Raw genomic sequence first — 15,331 nt, 5'->3', positions numbered from 1 at the left:
TAGGCTTAGCCTAGCACAGTGTCTGAGGCCTCCTAGATGCTCCGCAATTGTTTGCTCAGTGGCTGGAAATGTAATCTCTGTAACCTTGGGCATGCCACCTCACTTCCATGGATGTCTGTTTTCTCAGACATGAAAAGAAGATGAGCCGGGCGCGGTGGCTCAAGCCTGTAATCCCAGCACTTAGGGAGGCCGAGACGGGCGGATCACGAGGTCAGGAGATCGAGACCGTCCTGGATAACACGGTGAAACCCCGTCTCTACTAAAAAATACAAAAAACTAGCCGGGCGAGGTGTCGGGCGCCTGTAGTCCCAGCTACTTGGGAGGCTGAGGCAGGAGAATGGCGTAAACCCGGGAGGCGGAGCTTGCAGTGAGCTGAGATCCGGCCACTGCACTCCAGCCTGGGTGACAGAGCGAGACTCCGTCTCAAAAAAAAAAAAAAAAAAGAAAAGAAGATGAATCATGTGGGACCCCTTTTTTTTCCTTCGGTTTGTTGAGACTCAACTTTAAGGGTCTTGCAAGGGCTAAAACTCTCCCCCCGCCTGTGTTTTTTGTTTTTTTTTTTTTGAGATGGAGTCTCGCTCTGTCACCCAGGCTGGAGTGCAGTGGCGTGATCTCGGCTCACTGCAATCTCTGCCTCCCAGGTTCAAGAGATTCTCCTGCCTTAGCCTCCCAAGTAGCTGGGACTACAGGCACACGCCACCATGCCCATCTAATTTTTGTATTTTTACTAGAGACGGGGTTTCACCACGCTGGCCAGGCTGGTCTCAAACTCCTGACCTTGTGATCCGCCCACCTTGGCCTCCCAAAGTGCTAGAGTTATAGGCATAAGCCACCGAGACCAGCCAACATTCCCTATTTCAAGTGAGCGTTATAAGTGGATGTGTCCACTTTATTACCAGGCAAACTCCTGGATTTTCACCTTCTCTTTGGTCCTTAGGTCTAAGCTCCAAAGCTATCCCTTTGCCTTCTGTTGTTTCTTGGCTCAGAGTCAGGCTGAGTGACCTTGAGGAAGTTACATAGCCATCTTCCCAAGCCATACAGTTGGAATGAATGGGAGCTGTGCAAGATAAGCTGGCAAATGTTGAGAACTCCTGTGAGATCTGTAAACTGCAGTTACTGGAGCTACATCCCCAAACCTGAGTTACACATATTTTATCTTCATAACATTTCTCCTCTGGAGTTGATCCCCTTCAACTCCTTCATCATTTCGATTTCTTGTACTGAATTCCCTCAAGTCTAAAATTCTTTTTTTTCCCTAGAGCTGCAGAAATCAAGACCAAATAGTATCCAGATGCCACTTTCTACTCCAGCACTATAGGATTTACAGGGGGGGGGATCATCTTGCTAACGGCTCAGCGGCATTAAGATCCCATCAGTCAACAACATTCAAGTTCCTGTTCTCATCCTGAGGTCAAAGCTTCTGGTTCTCCCAGCTCATTATCCCAAATACTGATCGTCCTACATTTGCTTTCTTGCTCACTGTCTCCATGAGGTGTCCACCTATTGGGTCAAAGGCCCCAACATGGCACGGTCACCTCTGAAATTAAAAGAAGAAAACGCATTCACCTTGCGCATACACATACATAAAGAGCAGTCCAACAATACTCACCTGAATGTTAAGATTAGTCAGCAAGCCATTAGAAATGAATCTAAATGATGTAGGGCAGAGTTCAGTGACAAGTCATGAGATAAAGGAAACACACAGGGCTCAAGCTGATTAAAAAGATAATTAGTTGTGGAAAATAAGGTTGGGTTCCAGCCAAGAATTTGTCTTTGACAAAGATAAACCAAAGGCTTTGATACAGTCATTTTGGGGGGTATTTAGTTGTTCTTTTATAGGAGTTGAAGAGCAAGAACAAAGCAATAGTCAGTTTCAAAGTGCAGCTCAACTCCCCCTCTGTTTTTTGTTCTGCTCATAAACATACAAGCTATTTCCTTTCATCTGCACAGGCTCATACAATATGGAGATCCCACAATAGATTTACACCAGATTTAAAGATGAATGTGCAGAGCTGTGGTCAAGCCAGAGATCTTTTGGCCTAAGAAAGATCTCAATGTCCCTGGCTGGAATTAAAAAACAAAAAAACAAAACACACACACACACACACACACACACACACACAAATAAGAGAAAGCTCTTCAAGACCAAAAAGGCTTTAACAGTGAAAAGGAAAAGAGGAGCATCTCTTACCCAAATTGTTAAAACCCACAAAGATGCTTGAGATGTCTAGTAACAATGCAAAGAGCTTTAATCTTTACATAGGGAATGGGGAAAATTTTCCATAGGTGGTCGGATATATGGGGGGAGCTGACAACACGGAAAGGGGAGATGCTCATGATGCCAGATACTCTATGTGGATCTGAAACTGCAACTCCAATGGTTCTGCGAAACTACTTGCCTGAAATACTGTTTTGATAAATAAGCCATATCCTTGTGGAATTGAAATCTCCAACTGTTTCACTGGCACGGACATCTCTGCAGTGACAGCTCATGCCCCAGATTGTGGAGTTAACTTGAATTAAATTTCAGATGTGGGGGAGCTAAGGGAGGGGGGTGGTGGCAGTGGGAGGTTTATGAACAGTATGCTGGGGCTCTGATGTTGTCATAACCAGATGGCTTCAACTGTATCATTTAAAACAAAAACAAACATGCCCAGAAAGAATGAAATAATGACAGGAGCATCAAGTAGCTTTACCTGTACCTGAAATCCCAACAGCTTTGTACCCACAGTAAAGCCCAAGTTGGAAATTCCATAAAATACTGAAGCTCCCAGAAGGAACCTTCGTCCTGACAGAAGCGAGGCGCCAGGACTGCTATCCTCCTGAGGGCATAGTCCCTGAACTCACCAGCCTCTCAACCCACAGCTGTCTGTGAATGAAGAGGAAAGCAAATCTGAAGCCTGGTTTGTCCTTCTGGAACCTCTGAAGAACAGGCCAGCAGAGGCACCTTTCCAGAGCTTTGTTCTTGCTATTCCCACAGGAAGGAAGCTTTACTTTCAGTTTTGTACCTAAACATTTCAGAAATGGAACTTCCTCCAGTTAATTACATAATCTTCAGGATACTCCATTAGAAGATCTGGCATTCAATAGTTGTGTGATCTGAGGCATGTCCCTTCTCTGGGTTTCTGCTTCTCTCATCTACACAGTGGGAAGATGCCGTGTCTCACCTGTCCTACCAAGTTCGTCAAGTTGTTCAGAAGTTCAGATGAAATATTGTATACAAATTTGGCTGGAAAAACCTAAGACGATATGGGTAGAGGAGACTTTCGAGTTCGCCTGGATCCCTGGACTTGTGTGCTGATCTGGAAAGCTAGGACGGAGGAGGCGCAGGACAGCAGCCAGCAGCCAGCACATGTAGAACTGGGTACTTCCTCACACAGGGGACACTTCCCAAGGGAAACTGGGAAGTGCGATAGAATGGTTTCCAATAAACTAATCCTGCCTTTGATTATATTAGTAACAGATCATATTTATCCATTCTAGAGGCAGTAAGATAAATGAAAGTTGGAAAATGTACAAAATCTAAGGTCCACTGAAGGGAACTGGAAGGTGAAATAGGTTGAGGTTCCATCAAAGGTAAAAAATACACACGCTGGCCAAATAGCTGATGCATATATCCCACTGTCCTAACAGCCACAAAAAAGGCAGACAGGGAGCCCCAGAAGATTTTTGTGAGCTCAGATACTAGCTTTTCTGGAAACACATCAAGTCAATGACAGAACCAGTTAGAGACAATAATTTCCCTTTATTTAATCTCCACATTTATGTCCCCTGGATCTTTTTGTGTTTAATTAGGAGAAGGGAGGTGGGGATTAGGTCTTAAAACATACAGGGTGCAGAAAAGCCCACTACCATGACTTGCCTTGGCACAGGTAGGGGCCTGATCCCTCATCAGGATATGGACTGTGAGATACTCAGGGAGGACAAGAGACTGGCAGATGCTGATAGCTCACAAAGAAAACTTGAAATTACGGAGTCTCAACAAATCCCTACGGCTCATTAGACATTTCAAACATAATCTCTGCAAGCTGAAAACTAGGACTTCAAAATCCCTTAAGCAAGGGACTCAGACCCAAGAGACAAGGCAGGTGAGTGAAACAAAAGACCAGAGATACCACACAGTACAAAATAGTAATTATTTATATTTTCAAAAAGAAAAAATTAACATTTGGAAGTTCTCCCCTGGAGGAAGAGGGGCTAGTCAGAAGGAACAGAACTGGCTCCTATGCAGGCGGCAAGTCAGGTACAAACAGCTGAGCAATCTGGGCTGGGATTTTATCACACAGCATCTTTAATTAATAAAATTTCCTTCTCTCTTCTCTTCTTTTGTTCTGTTTTTGTTTTGTGTGTTTTTTTGTTTGTTTTTTAGAAAAAGGGGCGGGGGAGAAGAAATAAAATCAGAGAAAAATGCCCAAAAACATTTTCCACAATATCTAAAAACAGAGAACCATAGTTCTTGTCAAGACAGTATGAATTCTGGATGAGTTATTTTTTTCCAGTTTTCAACACCAATAAAGATTTTTGCAAAAGCCACCACATCAGAACACTCATCTTCCAGATCAAATAACCTTCCCCTTTTGCCTTCACTTGTCATTTTTCATAAAAGGATAAAAGGATGCATTCTGTTCTTGCAAACAGTAAGTGCTAACAACAAGAGAGCTCTTCTGATGCTTGTATGGTGGTGAGTTTTCACAAATATCCAAGTTTTAGCACAGTTGGAAGGACTAAAATTTGTTTCTCTCAATATAAATACTACTGGAATCCACAAACTGATTTTTGAGAAATTCTGCAAAAATCTTTTCTTCTTTCCTTTTCCCTTCTGTTAAAACTCAATGTCCTTTCTTTTTTTTTTCCTTTTTGCTCCAGGCACCTGACGATTTATTCTGCTCAGTCAGATGCAGACAGGTTTCTCCGAAGTACCACCGCTGGGATGTCCTCGGGCCAGCGCCTAAACTGAATCCCCACAGTATCAAACTTGGCCAGGCCAAAGGGAACACAGTGACGCAGCAACAGGGTTTTCATTAGGTTGAACAGCCCCGAGTCCTGGGCCCTTCCCTCCCCCCGTTTCCCCCAAGTTATTTAGTGCTGTTTTAAAAGTCTGGGGCCACAATGCAGTCTCTTCCCCTCACAACAGAGTAAAAGCTCCACAGATTGCGCTGTCTACCTGGTGGTCAGTGGCAGCAACAGTGGCTGCTGCTTCTGGAAATTAAACGGAGTCTTACAACAAGCAGGATCTTAGGATTGCTTCAGGCGTTTGCGTGGGGGTCCCAGAAAAGGGCACTGTGCTGAAGCCAGAGAGCGGTATGCCTCAGCCACCAAGTGAGGATGTGACACCACCATTGACTTCCACCCAGAGGTCTCTAAGACATCCGAAGCATGACTAGGAGAAATGTGGAGAAATGGGTTACCAAAGGGAGTGAGCAAGGGATGAATTCAACAGCCACCTAGATAGCCTAATTTTCCAGTGTTAGGTATAAAGTGTGTCAATGCAACAGACAGAACCCTTAATATGCATGAGAATTTGCTTGTGAGACAATGCGCAGACTGGTGACTTGCCTGTGGCTGTCGTCATCTGAAAACCAGGACTTTGAGCCACTATATTCTCAAAAACAAAAAGCGGAATGTTCCCCAGGCCCTCAACACTGCCTATGTTCCTTATATTCACCGGTGATGCCCATCATAAAAAGGAGCATGGGCTCCCTCAGCCAGAAGCCCTGAGCTTCTGCCTGGCTTTGCCACTCACCAGCCTTTAACCACAGGGCAGATCAGAGCCCGGGGCCTAGGTGATTATCAAAAAAGAGGAGAGGATAACCATACTTCATTCAATGGTTAATATCTCAAAAGCACCAAGCAAATTGTCCAGCACACAGTAAGCACTCAAAGGAACTCACACTGATGGGTCTCTCCCCTCCTTCTTCTGCCTCACTTGATCACTCCTTAGAAAATAATTCTACAACTAGACCTAGAGGATGTTATTTCCTGTCTTTGGGAATTTTCTACGTTGAATATTGTTCACTCAATCATCTGGAATGTCTCAGACCTGTCTTGCCCCAGAACTGCTGTTGTGAGGGCTTTTCTTCTTCGGGTTTTTCCCAGCTTTTGCTCTCTCCATGGGGCAAGGGATAGAACATGTCCCACTGAGAAGATAGGTTGTAGTTACAATTCATCTTTCATATTATTATTCATATTATTTCATATTATTATTTCAGAAAGTAGTATTGCCAGGTCATTTGTCACTTAAGATGAAGGAACAGACCTAGTGGAATGAACATTTCTTTCTCAAAACAGTGTTATGAAACCAGCTCCTGATGATCCCTTCTCTTTTCCTCATTCTGTAACTGAACGTGAGGTACATTTTACCAACTCATAAACATATCTCTATCCTCCTAGAAATCTACATGTCTTTTATTAAGTCACTGAGTGTGAAGTAAAGATACTACAATTTGGGGCACACAGCTTTTTCAGGCAAGTTATTTTCATCACTTCGATTCACTATGAGGAAGTAAAACACTTTACTCACCAATAGGATTCAACCCATGAAGGTAAAACCATTTTCCATACAGTCAATTGAAGGAGAAGATGAAAGCTCTATACTTACTGCCAAAAGGTTAATGAAGCTACTTGCCTGCTTTACCCACTAATTCAAAGTCTTTCTCATTTCTTCAGCTATCCAACTATTCTGAAAGAAGAACTTTGAAGATGCCAACTCACTAGTTGATGAAATCCACTGCCTGAGTTTTCAACTGATCTGCGCTGTGGAGGTCAGCCAGGATGAGAATTTCTGCAGCATTCTCCACGGACAGGTTACTGCAGAGGGCATCCTCACACATGACCTTTAAACGCTCCAGGGCATACTGTAAAACACAAGCACTGCTGTCGTCAGAGCAGCAACAGCTCTGGGCTGACCACTACTGAAGCTGTTTTCTTTAGCTGTACCATCATATTAACTAGATACCTGAACAGAACTGCACAGACCATGAAAAGCTACTACTGCAATGATAAAACATAACCATATTCTTAAGGTTAGATGTTTAAGCTTGAAACGTAAACAGCTAAAATAACTTGGAAAGCTGCCATTAGAGTTCTAAAGTCTACCTATTAGAAAAATGGCAATTACAGGGTAGATCTGCATCTTGAAGTTTACTCTCCTCCAGTCTGTGATGAAAGTTGTTCTTAAACCTTTACCACTTAATGATTACAGTGAGGCATCAGTCTACTTCAAGTCAACAGGGACATTACTGCAATCCCCTTATTTAGAGCCAGAAGAGGGTGAAGCACAGTCCTTTTGACTTAAGCATTGTCACTAGCCCAGCAGGATATGCCAACTGACCCATCAGGCTGTGAAAAGAAGCCTGTGGTGACTTTTACCAGCACCTCTGCCACTAGTTGTTTCTGAATGAGGGTCAACTAAAGGCCTCCTTTTAAATAGAGAAGGATAAATAGAGTCTTATTTTATTGGGGTTCAGGTTAAGCTTCTCAGGGTAAACGGACAAAGTGGCAGAGAGTCTAATGCAGTTTCAGTTTAAAAACTTGTATTTTCTAAGAAAAGGGCATAACTGTTCTTGAAATGGAAAGCCTGGGTTAATGCTGGGCACATCTGATCTACTTGATTGGTTCTGATACAACTCTACCACTTGTTCTCCAATATGAGATTATGAACTTACTAGGAACTTCAGGGATAGGAAAGAGGAAGGAAATACAAGGAGGCACAAAATAAAATGTCATTAATCAGTTCACAGGAAAACAGCTTGCTTTGAGGCTATGCACAGTCTCCTTATAGGCCCCAGCTTGAAGGCCCCAGAACTCAATGACACAATGCCCCTTCAGGGTGAATCATGGCAATCAAACCAGGACAATTTCATTGTTATCAATTCTGGGTAAGGAGGCAAATCTGCTGGCACTGTGATCTCCTGCAGCAAAAAGAGAGGTTTTATTGGTTTTGGTGCAGCTTTTTTACATTTGAGTAACTGGAAAACAGTTTCCATGGAAAACAGGAATGACATTAGATAAGCAAGAAAGGAAGTTGCCGTTTTTGTTTTAAAAGGCTGGAAAAAAGGTTTAGTAAATGTTCAGTTTTTTATACAGTGCTGCCCAGACAATTCCTCTTATCCTTTCTCAATACATTATTTTAAAAGGACTTTTACTGTGAATAGCTCTGATCCCTACTGCATAATTAGACAAAAGTAGCCATTCTTGTCCCTTGGGGACGAAGTTTTTTCTTAATTATGCTTCTGAAAAACCTGCCTAATGGCAGTACTTACCCAAGAGATGGAAATTGTGTCTCCCAGGCCTAACTGAGGAGTTTTGTTTTGTTTTTGGTCTAATTACACACGTCCCCAGGAGATTGGAAAAGCTTAGAAGAAGCTGTTTCAGCCTCTTGGGTAAATTCTAGATGTTTAGATCATTCCATGAAAGATTTCTTATTCTGTTTTCCTAAAACTCACAAAGAGGTGTAAAGGTAAAAATGTTTTCAAATAGGCTTGGAGCAAAAACTGTCTAGTGGGAAATTCTGAATGGAATTTGAAAATGCACCCTTCAATTACTTCTCATTCATAAATTTAAAGCACTGCTGTGATTCAACAGCTTTATCTTTTAAAACCACAAGTTAACACATTGTGCTGAAATGCTATCCTTGAAATGGCAGTTCAGGCTGATCACCATGCCCTGTGTCCTTACAGTAGGTTACCAGTAGGTTTTCCAGCTAGGGAGCAAGAATGAAAACTCAGGGACACGGCAGAAGTTTAATCTTGGCTCTGCGGATATACAACTCTGAGCCTTAGTATTTCTGTCTAAAAAGTGGGCCTTGCAATACTTATCCTTATGGAATCTGGAAGATGAGAGGATAAACACCTGAAGTGTATAAGCACAAGCGACCACTTCATTAAAAATCAGAGCACAGATCAGGCAAAATCATAATTAACTTTATAAAAGGCAGGTATTGGATTATGTCTTCTACTTTCCCAGAGCTTGCAGTGAATATTTTCTTACTGTCTCCATTAAAAGCAAGTTTCCCTTGGTCAGAATTGAGGTAGACTGGAAGGGTATGGAATTTTCACATTGCTTAATTGTACTCATAAAGTCTTGAAAAGTGACAAGAAGGATACGGTTACTGTTCCAATCTTCTTCATCAAGAGCACTGATTGCATTTACTTACCCCAACCTCTACATACACTCCAAAAAGCCGATCAATAAAGCTAAACCTCCACTATAAACACAGGCACTTTCCTCTGTCCTCAGGCACAAAGGGAGGTAGACTATCCCATGAGCAAACACTGGAAGGCTCTTGTGTCCTTAGACCAGAACCCACTTTTCCCACCAATGGGTATTGCAGCATCACGGCAGGAAGAGGGGGTGCTTTCAGCAGAGAACCTTCTTTCTCACAGAGTCTACTGCTGGCAGGGTCTACACCCTTTTCCCACCCCCACGCCAACTCCACTTGTCCCCCAACACAGGAAAAGCTCCCACAGGGTAAACACCAATTCTTTCACCCTTCCCCACAGGTCATGTGTCCACAGACTGCAGGGCCTAAAAGGGTATTGAGTTCTCTCTCTGATGTACCTACACAATGAAAGTCCATTTCCCAATGTGTGTTTCGGGGACCACTAACGTTTTTTTGTTTTGTTTTGTTTTTGTTTGTTTTGTTTTGTTTTGTTTGAGACGGAGTCTTGCTCTGTCACCCAGGCTGGAGTGCAGTGGCGCAATCTGGGCTCACTGCAAGCTCTGCCTCCTAGGTTCACACCATTCTCCTGCCTCAGCCTCCCGAGTAGCTGGGACTACAGGCGCCCGCCACCATAGTCGGCTAATTGGTTTTTGTTTGTTTGGCTAACTTTTTTGTTTATTTGTCTGTATTTTTTAGTAGAGACAGGGTTTCACTGTGTTAGCCAGGATGGTCTCAATCTCCTGACCTCGTGATCCGCTTGCTTTGGCCTCCCAAAGTGCTGAGATAATAGGCGTGAGCCACCGCGCCCGGCCACTGACCACTAATCTTGCAGGTGATCCTTGAGAAAAAGGATTCCAGGGTTCACTAAATTGGAGAAATGCTGTCTATCATAATTCCTGTTAGAAAATTCACAGTAACATTAATATGCTACAGGTTCTGAGAAATCCTGCAGTAAGACAGCAACTATTTGTCTTGGTTAAACTCAGTATTTTTCATAAGCCTTTCCCACCAACCTAATATCTGTTGATATTTCACCTTATTTTGGGAATCACTGACCAAATTATTTTAGGTAATCATAATATGTCTTTGATTCTAAGATCTGCGTTTTTATTTTCACACTTTAACACTTCTCAAATTGAAATGTGTCTTATGAAGTATAATTTATTCTACTATTAAGCTATTAATTCTCTCATAATTTTGCAGAAATACTTTCTATTTCGATAACTACTTAGGTAAAAGCTGAAAATGCTAACCAGGACACTAGGTAAAAGATTACAGCCATGCCTCAGTATCCTTAGGGGACTGGCTGGGTCCAGCGGCCCCACAAATACAAAAATCTGTGAATGCTCAAGTCCCTTATATAAACTGACAGTATTGGCCAGGCATGGAGACTTACACTCATAATCCCAGCACTTTGGGAGGCTGAGGTGGTCAGACCACTGGAGATCAGGAGTTCAAGACCAGCCTGGCCAACATGGTGAAACTCTGTCCCTACTACATATACAAAAATTAGCTGGGTATGGTGGTGCATGCCTGTAATCTCAGCTACTCGGGAGGCTGAGGCAGGAAAACTGCTTGATCCTGGGAGGCAGAGGTTGCAGTGAGCTGAGATTGTGCCACTGCACTCCAGCCTGGGCAACAGAGTGAGGCTCCATCTCAAAAATTAAATAAATAGACCAGATGCGGTGGCTCACAGCTGTAATCCCAGCACTTTGGGAGGCCGAGGTGGGTGGATCATCCGAGGTCAGGAGTTCGAGACCAGCCTGACCAACATGGCGAAACTCCATCTCTACTTAAAATACAAAAATTAGATGGGTGTGGTGACGGACACCTGTAATCCCAGCTATTCGGGAGGCTGAGGCAGGAGAATCACTTGAACCCGGGAGGCAGAGGTTGCAGTGAGCCGAGATTGTGCCATTGCACTCCAGCCTGGGTGACAAGAGCAAGACTCTCTTCTCAAAAAAAAAAAAAAAAAGAAGTAAATAGACAGTATTGGCCTGTATCGTTATGTACATCCTCCTGTATACTTTAAATTAGCCCTATATTATCTATACTAACTAATACAATATAAATGCTATGTAAATAGTTGTTATACTATTTTGGTTTTTTATTTGTATTATTTTTTATTTATTTTTTTGAAACAAGGTCTCGTTCTGTCACCCAGGTTGGAGTGCAATGATGCAATCATGGCTCATTGTGGCCTCAACCTCCTGGGCTCAAGTGATTGTCCCACCTCAGCTTCTAAAGTAGCTGGGACTATGGGCGTGCACCACCACACCTGGCTAAATTTTTTAATTTTTATTTTTGTAGGGATGGAATCTATGTTGCCCAGGCTGGTCTTGAACTCCTGGGCTCAAGCAACCCTTCCTCCTTGGCCTCCCCAAGTTCTGGGATTATAGGCTGAAGGCACCACGCACCCAGCACCACTGTGCCCAGCCTGTTTTTTCTTGTTTCTTTTTTTTCTTTTCTTTTTTTTTTGGAGACAGTCTTGTTCTGTTGCCCAGGCTGGAGTGTGGCACGATCTCAGCTCATTGCAACCTCTGCCTCCTGGGTTCAAGCAATTCTCTTGCCTCAGCCTCCCGAGTAGCTGGGACTACAAGCATGCACCACCACGCCTGGCAAATTTTTGTATTTTTTAGTAGTCATGGGGTTTCGCCACATTGCCCAGGCTGGTCTCGAACTCCTGAGCTTAGGTGATCCACCCGCCTCAGCCTCCCATAAGTGCTAGGATTACACAGTGAGCCACTGGTGCCTGGCCTCTTGTTTCTTTTTTCTCAAATATTTGTGATCTGAGGTTGGTTGGGTCCACATGGATCCAAAGGGCTGTTTTACTGATAAAGTTTAAATACGTTAATAAACTCAAAAACATTTTTGTAAATTATAAAGCACAATCCAAACGTATTTTGAATCTTTACTATCACTGTGGTTAAATTTGAGATGGAAAAAAGAGGAGAGGTAAATGTCAAACTTATCCTTCTTTCCCATAGTTAGGTGACCATATAGTTTACTATTCAAAACAGGACATTTTTGAGAATAAAAAGTGTGCTATTAATAATTGTGTTGGAATAATATGTGTAAACCAGGACTGTCTTGGCCAAACCAAATATGCTCATTTTACCCACAATGCAATATAGAAGCCTGTTCACGAAACTCAAGAAGTCACAATAACTCCTAGTCCTGATTATTTTTCTATTCTTATCTTACCTTGTCAGCAGCTGCCAACAAATCATCAGCCATTTTGTCGAGGTTTGGAGCCTTCCCCGTGTATATGAAGCACATCATTTCCTTAAAAACTTCAGGCTCCACATCATTGATTTCAACTCGATTCTATGCCAGAAAAACTGAATATGAGAAACATTCCAACAGAACAAAATCCCTAAACTAAACTATTTTCATGATTTTAAGCTCTCGTGAGGAGAGAACCTTGTATCATTTAAAATCTAACATTAATGGGCCGGACACGGTGGCTCACACCTGTAATCCCAGCACTCTGGGAGGTCGAGGCGGGTGGATCACGAGGTCAGGAGATCGATACCATCCTGGCTAACATGGTGAAATCCTGTCTCTACTAAAAATACAAAAAAAATTAGCCAGGCGTGGTGGCGGGCACCTGTAGTCCCAGCTACTCGGGAGGCTGAGGCAGGAGAATGGCGTGAACCCGGGAGGTGGAGCTTGCAGTGAGCCGAGATCACACCACTGCGCTCCAACCTGGGTGACAAAGCAAGACTCCGTCTCAAAAAAAAAAAAAAACCCAACATTAAGGGAAAATTTCTTTGCCCAGCTTGATTATAACAGTCTTTTCGCCTATCACACGTTCCATCTTTGTTTTCTCAAACATAACAGCAAAACAACTCTTTGATTTTTTTTCATCTTTCTTTTCCTCAATTTTCTGAGTAAAAACATGTCTAAATACCCTCACCCAAAACTGTGTGGATGATCAGCCTCATTTAATAAGTCAATCTGCTTTACCCGTAATACTTCTACACCACTTCTCTCTGCTTTCAGAAGGAGTTTAGGGACTCATACTCCATTTTAGTAACACAGTAAGAAAAAAATAATTAGGAAAATAAATCTGCAGCTAAAGTGGGAAATCATCTGACTCTAGACACCTGGCTAAACAGACATGTCTTCATCTTGTTACATACCTTTTTGCTCTCTTCCATTTCATGTTCAAACATGGCACTAAAAACCGGAGAACGAGCTACAAAGTGAAAGAAAAACAAACAGATAAGGCTATCACAGTGAAATCTCTTGGTTCTTTCCAGTCATGAGGGAGAGATCATTTTCTTTCCTATCCTACTGCTATAGGAAAGGTCTCTGCCTCAGCTTACATCAGAATTACAAAATTCCTCTCTTTATATATAACAATAAGTAACTAATACATAAAAGAAAATAAGAAACCACTACTTCCAAAATAACTTATCGTCTCTACTCCAACCATTCACATTTCAAGGAAATTACTTATATACGTTGGATGATAATGCTATGTTCTCTGTATAGATTTGGGGTTCAAATAGAAGGTCCCTTATGATCAAGCAGGGTGTTCTAATACCTATGTTTTTGTTGGAACTGACACCACACTTTCTGCACCTCCAAGGACCACACAGAAAGAAGGTCAAGAACTGGGCTCAATGGCATCCACTAACCAGATGAAGTGTATGTTCACCTATGGCAAGCTGTCTGTCTTTCTAAGCTATGCATTCTTAACAGAGATGATATTGCCGCAAAGAGGTAGGGGAAAAAAAAACTTTAGATTTTATAATGATTTGTGTCCCTTTAAAGCACAACCCTACCTGATAAAATCTCCTTCCTATTTTATTTCTCTCATCAGGGAGAATTTAAATTTAGTTTTTCTCCTTAGATGCAGGGATAACGAAGGTTGAGAAACAGTGTTCCAACTCATGCTCATTCTAGTCCAATGAACACCATGAAAAATAATAATCTCAACCATGAAAAGTAATAAAATGGCTAAGAACTCAAATTTGTTCATGTTGTCAAATAAATCAGGGGTTTTGGTGAAAGGTGTGATCTAACGATTACCTAAGAGTGAAGGAATGGACAAAATATATAGTAGAAGGGATTTGAGCTAACAGGGAACTGGAATTTTTGGCCTATAGTTTATGTCAGAAAGGACTAATTTTAGTTCTGCCATTTTCTTTTCTTTTTTTTTTTTTTTTTCTGAGACAAAATCTTGCTCTGTGGCCCAGGTTAGAGTGGAGTGTAGTGGCGTGATCTCAGCTCACTGCAATGTCTGCCTCCTGAGTTCAAGCAATTCTCCTACCTCAGCCTCCCAAGTAGCTGGGATTACAGGTGCCCACCACCACGCCTGGCTAATTTTTGTATTTTTAGTGGAGACGGGGTTTCACCATGTTGGCCAGGCTGGTCTCGAACTCCTGACCTCAAGTGATCTGCCCACCTCTGCCATCAAAAGTGCTGGGATTACAGGCATGAGCCACTGCACCCGGCCTAGCTCTGCCATTTTTCTAACCACATATTCTTGGGCAAATCATTTAACCCTCTGAACTTCAGTATTTTAATGTATACCAAAAGGATATTAATTCTCAGCCGGGCGCGGTGGCTCAAGCCTGTAATCCCAGCACTTTGGGAGGCTGAGACGGGCGAATCACGAGGTCAGGAGATCGAGACCATCCTGGTTAATACGGTGAAACCCCGTCTCTACTGAAAAGTACAAAAAACTAGCCGGGCGAGGTGGCGGGCGCCTGTAGTCCCAGCTACTTGGGAGGCTGAGGCAGGAGAATGGCGTGAACCCGGGAGGCGGAGCTTGCGGTGAGCTGAGCTCTGGCCACTGCACTCCGGCCTGGGCGACAGAGCGAGACTCCGTCTCAAAAAATAAAAAAATAAAAAAAAAAAAAGGATATTAATTCTCATTTTTCTTATTTCAGAAGGGTTATAGACTATATAGAGAACTAAATAAATATATTTCAGAAATTAAAGACTAAAGGCCTGGGGCTTTTCATAAAGAAGGAAGGGTCCAAAGCAACCAGGTATTGAGGGTCCTCGGTAAACAGACAGCAGCTGATGCAACAGGAATAAATGAAATCACTCAGGGAGAAAAAGTGGAATGAAAACGGAACTGAAGCAGATCCTCAGGGCTCACCAATGTATAAAGGGATGGGTGAGGAAGAAGTAAGGAGACCACTCATCAGAAGC

General features: G+C 42.7%; 1 protein-coding gene across 14 annotated transcripts in view; it reads right to left on the bottom strand.

Moving 5' to 3' along the window:
* Positions 1-4,122: 4,122 nt before the first annotated feature.
* SPOP (speckle type BTB/POZ protein) overlaps positions 4,123-15,331 on the bottom strand; it is an 83,345-nt gene continuing 72,136 nt past the window's right edge. For 13 of the 14 annotated variants that reach the window (XM_028835498.2, XM_077968661.1, XM_077968658.1 and 10 more), the window contains 4 exons: positions 13,306-13,361; positions 12,365-12,487; positions 6,712-6,854; positions 4,123-5,380 (listed from right to left, as the gene is read on the bottom strand). In XM_028835498.2, the coding sequence (XP_028691331.1) occupies positions 5,236-5,380; positions 6,712-6,854; positions 12,365-12,487; positions 13,306-13,361 (467 nt within the window). In that variant the 3' untranslated portion in view covers positions 4,123-5,235. The remainder of the gene's footprint in view (positions 5,381-6,711; positions 6,855-12,364; positions 12,488-13,305; positions 13,362-15,331) is intronic. The other variant, NM_001258173.2, reaches the window with a different exon arrangement.

This window comes from Macaca mulatta, chromosome 16 (assembly GCF_049350105.2).
Source record: "Macaca mulatta isolate MMU2019108-1 chromosome 16, T2T-MMU8v2.0, whole genome shotgun sequence".
Taxonomy (NCBI): Eukaryota; Metazoa; Chordata; class Mammalia; order Primates; family Cercopithecidae; genus Macaca; species Macaca mulatta.
The sequence above is the reverse complement of the archived record's forward strand: the minus strand, read 5'-3'. Positions and strand labels throughout refer to the sequence as shown.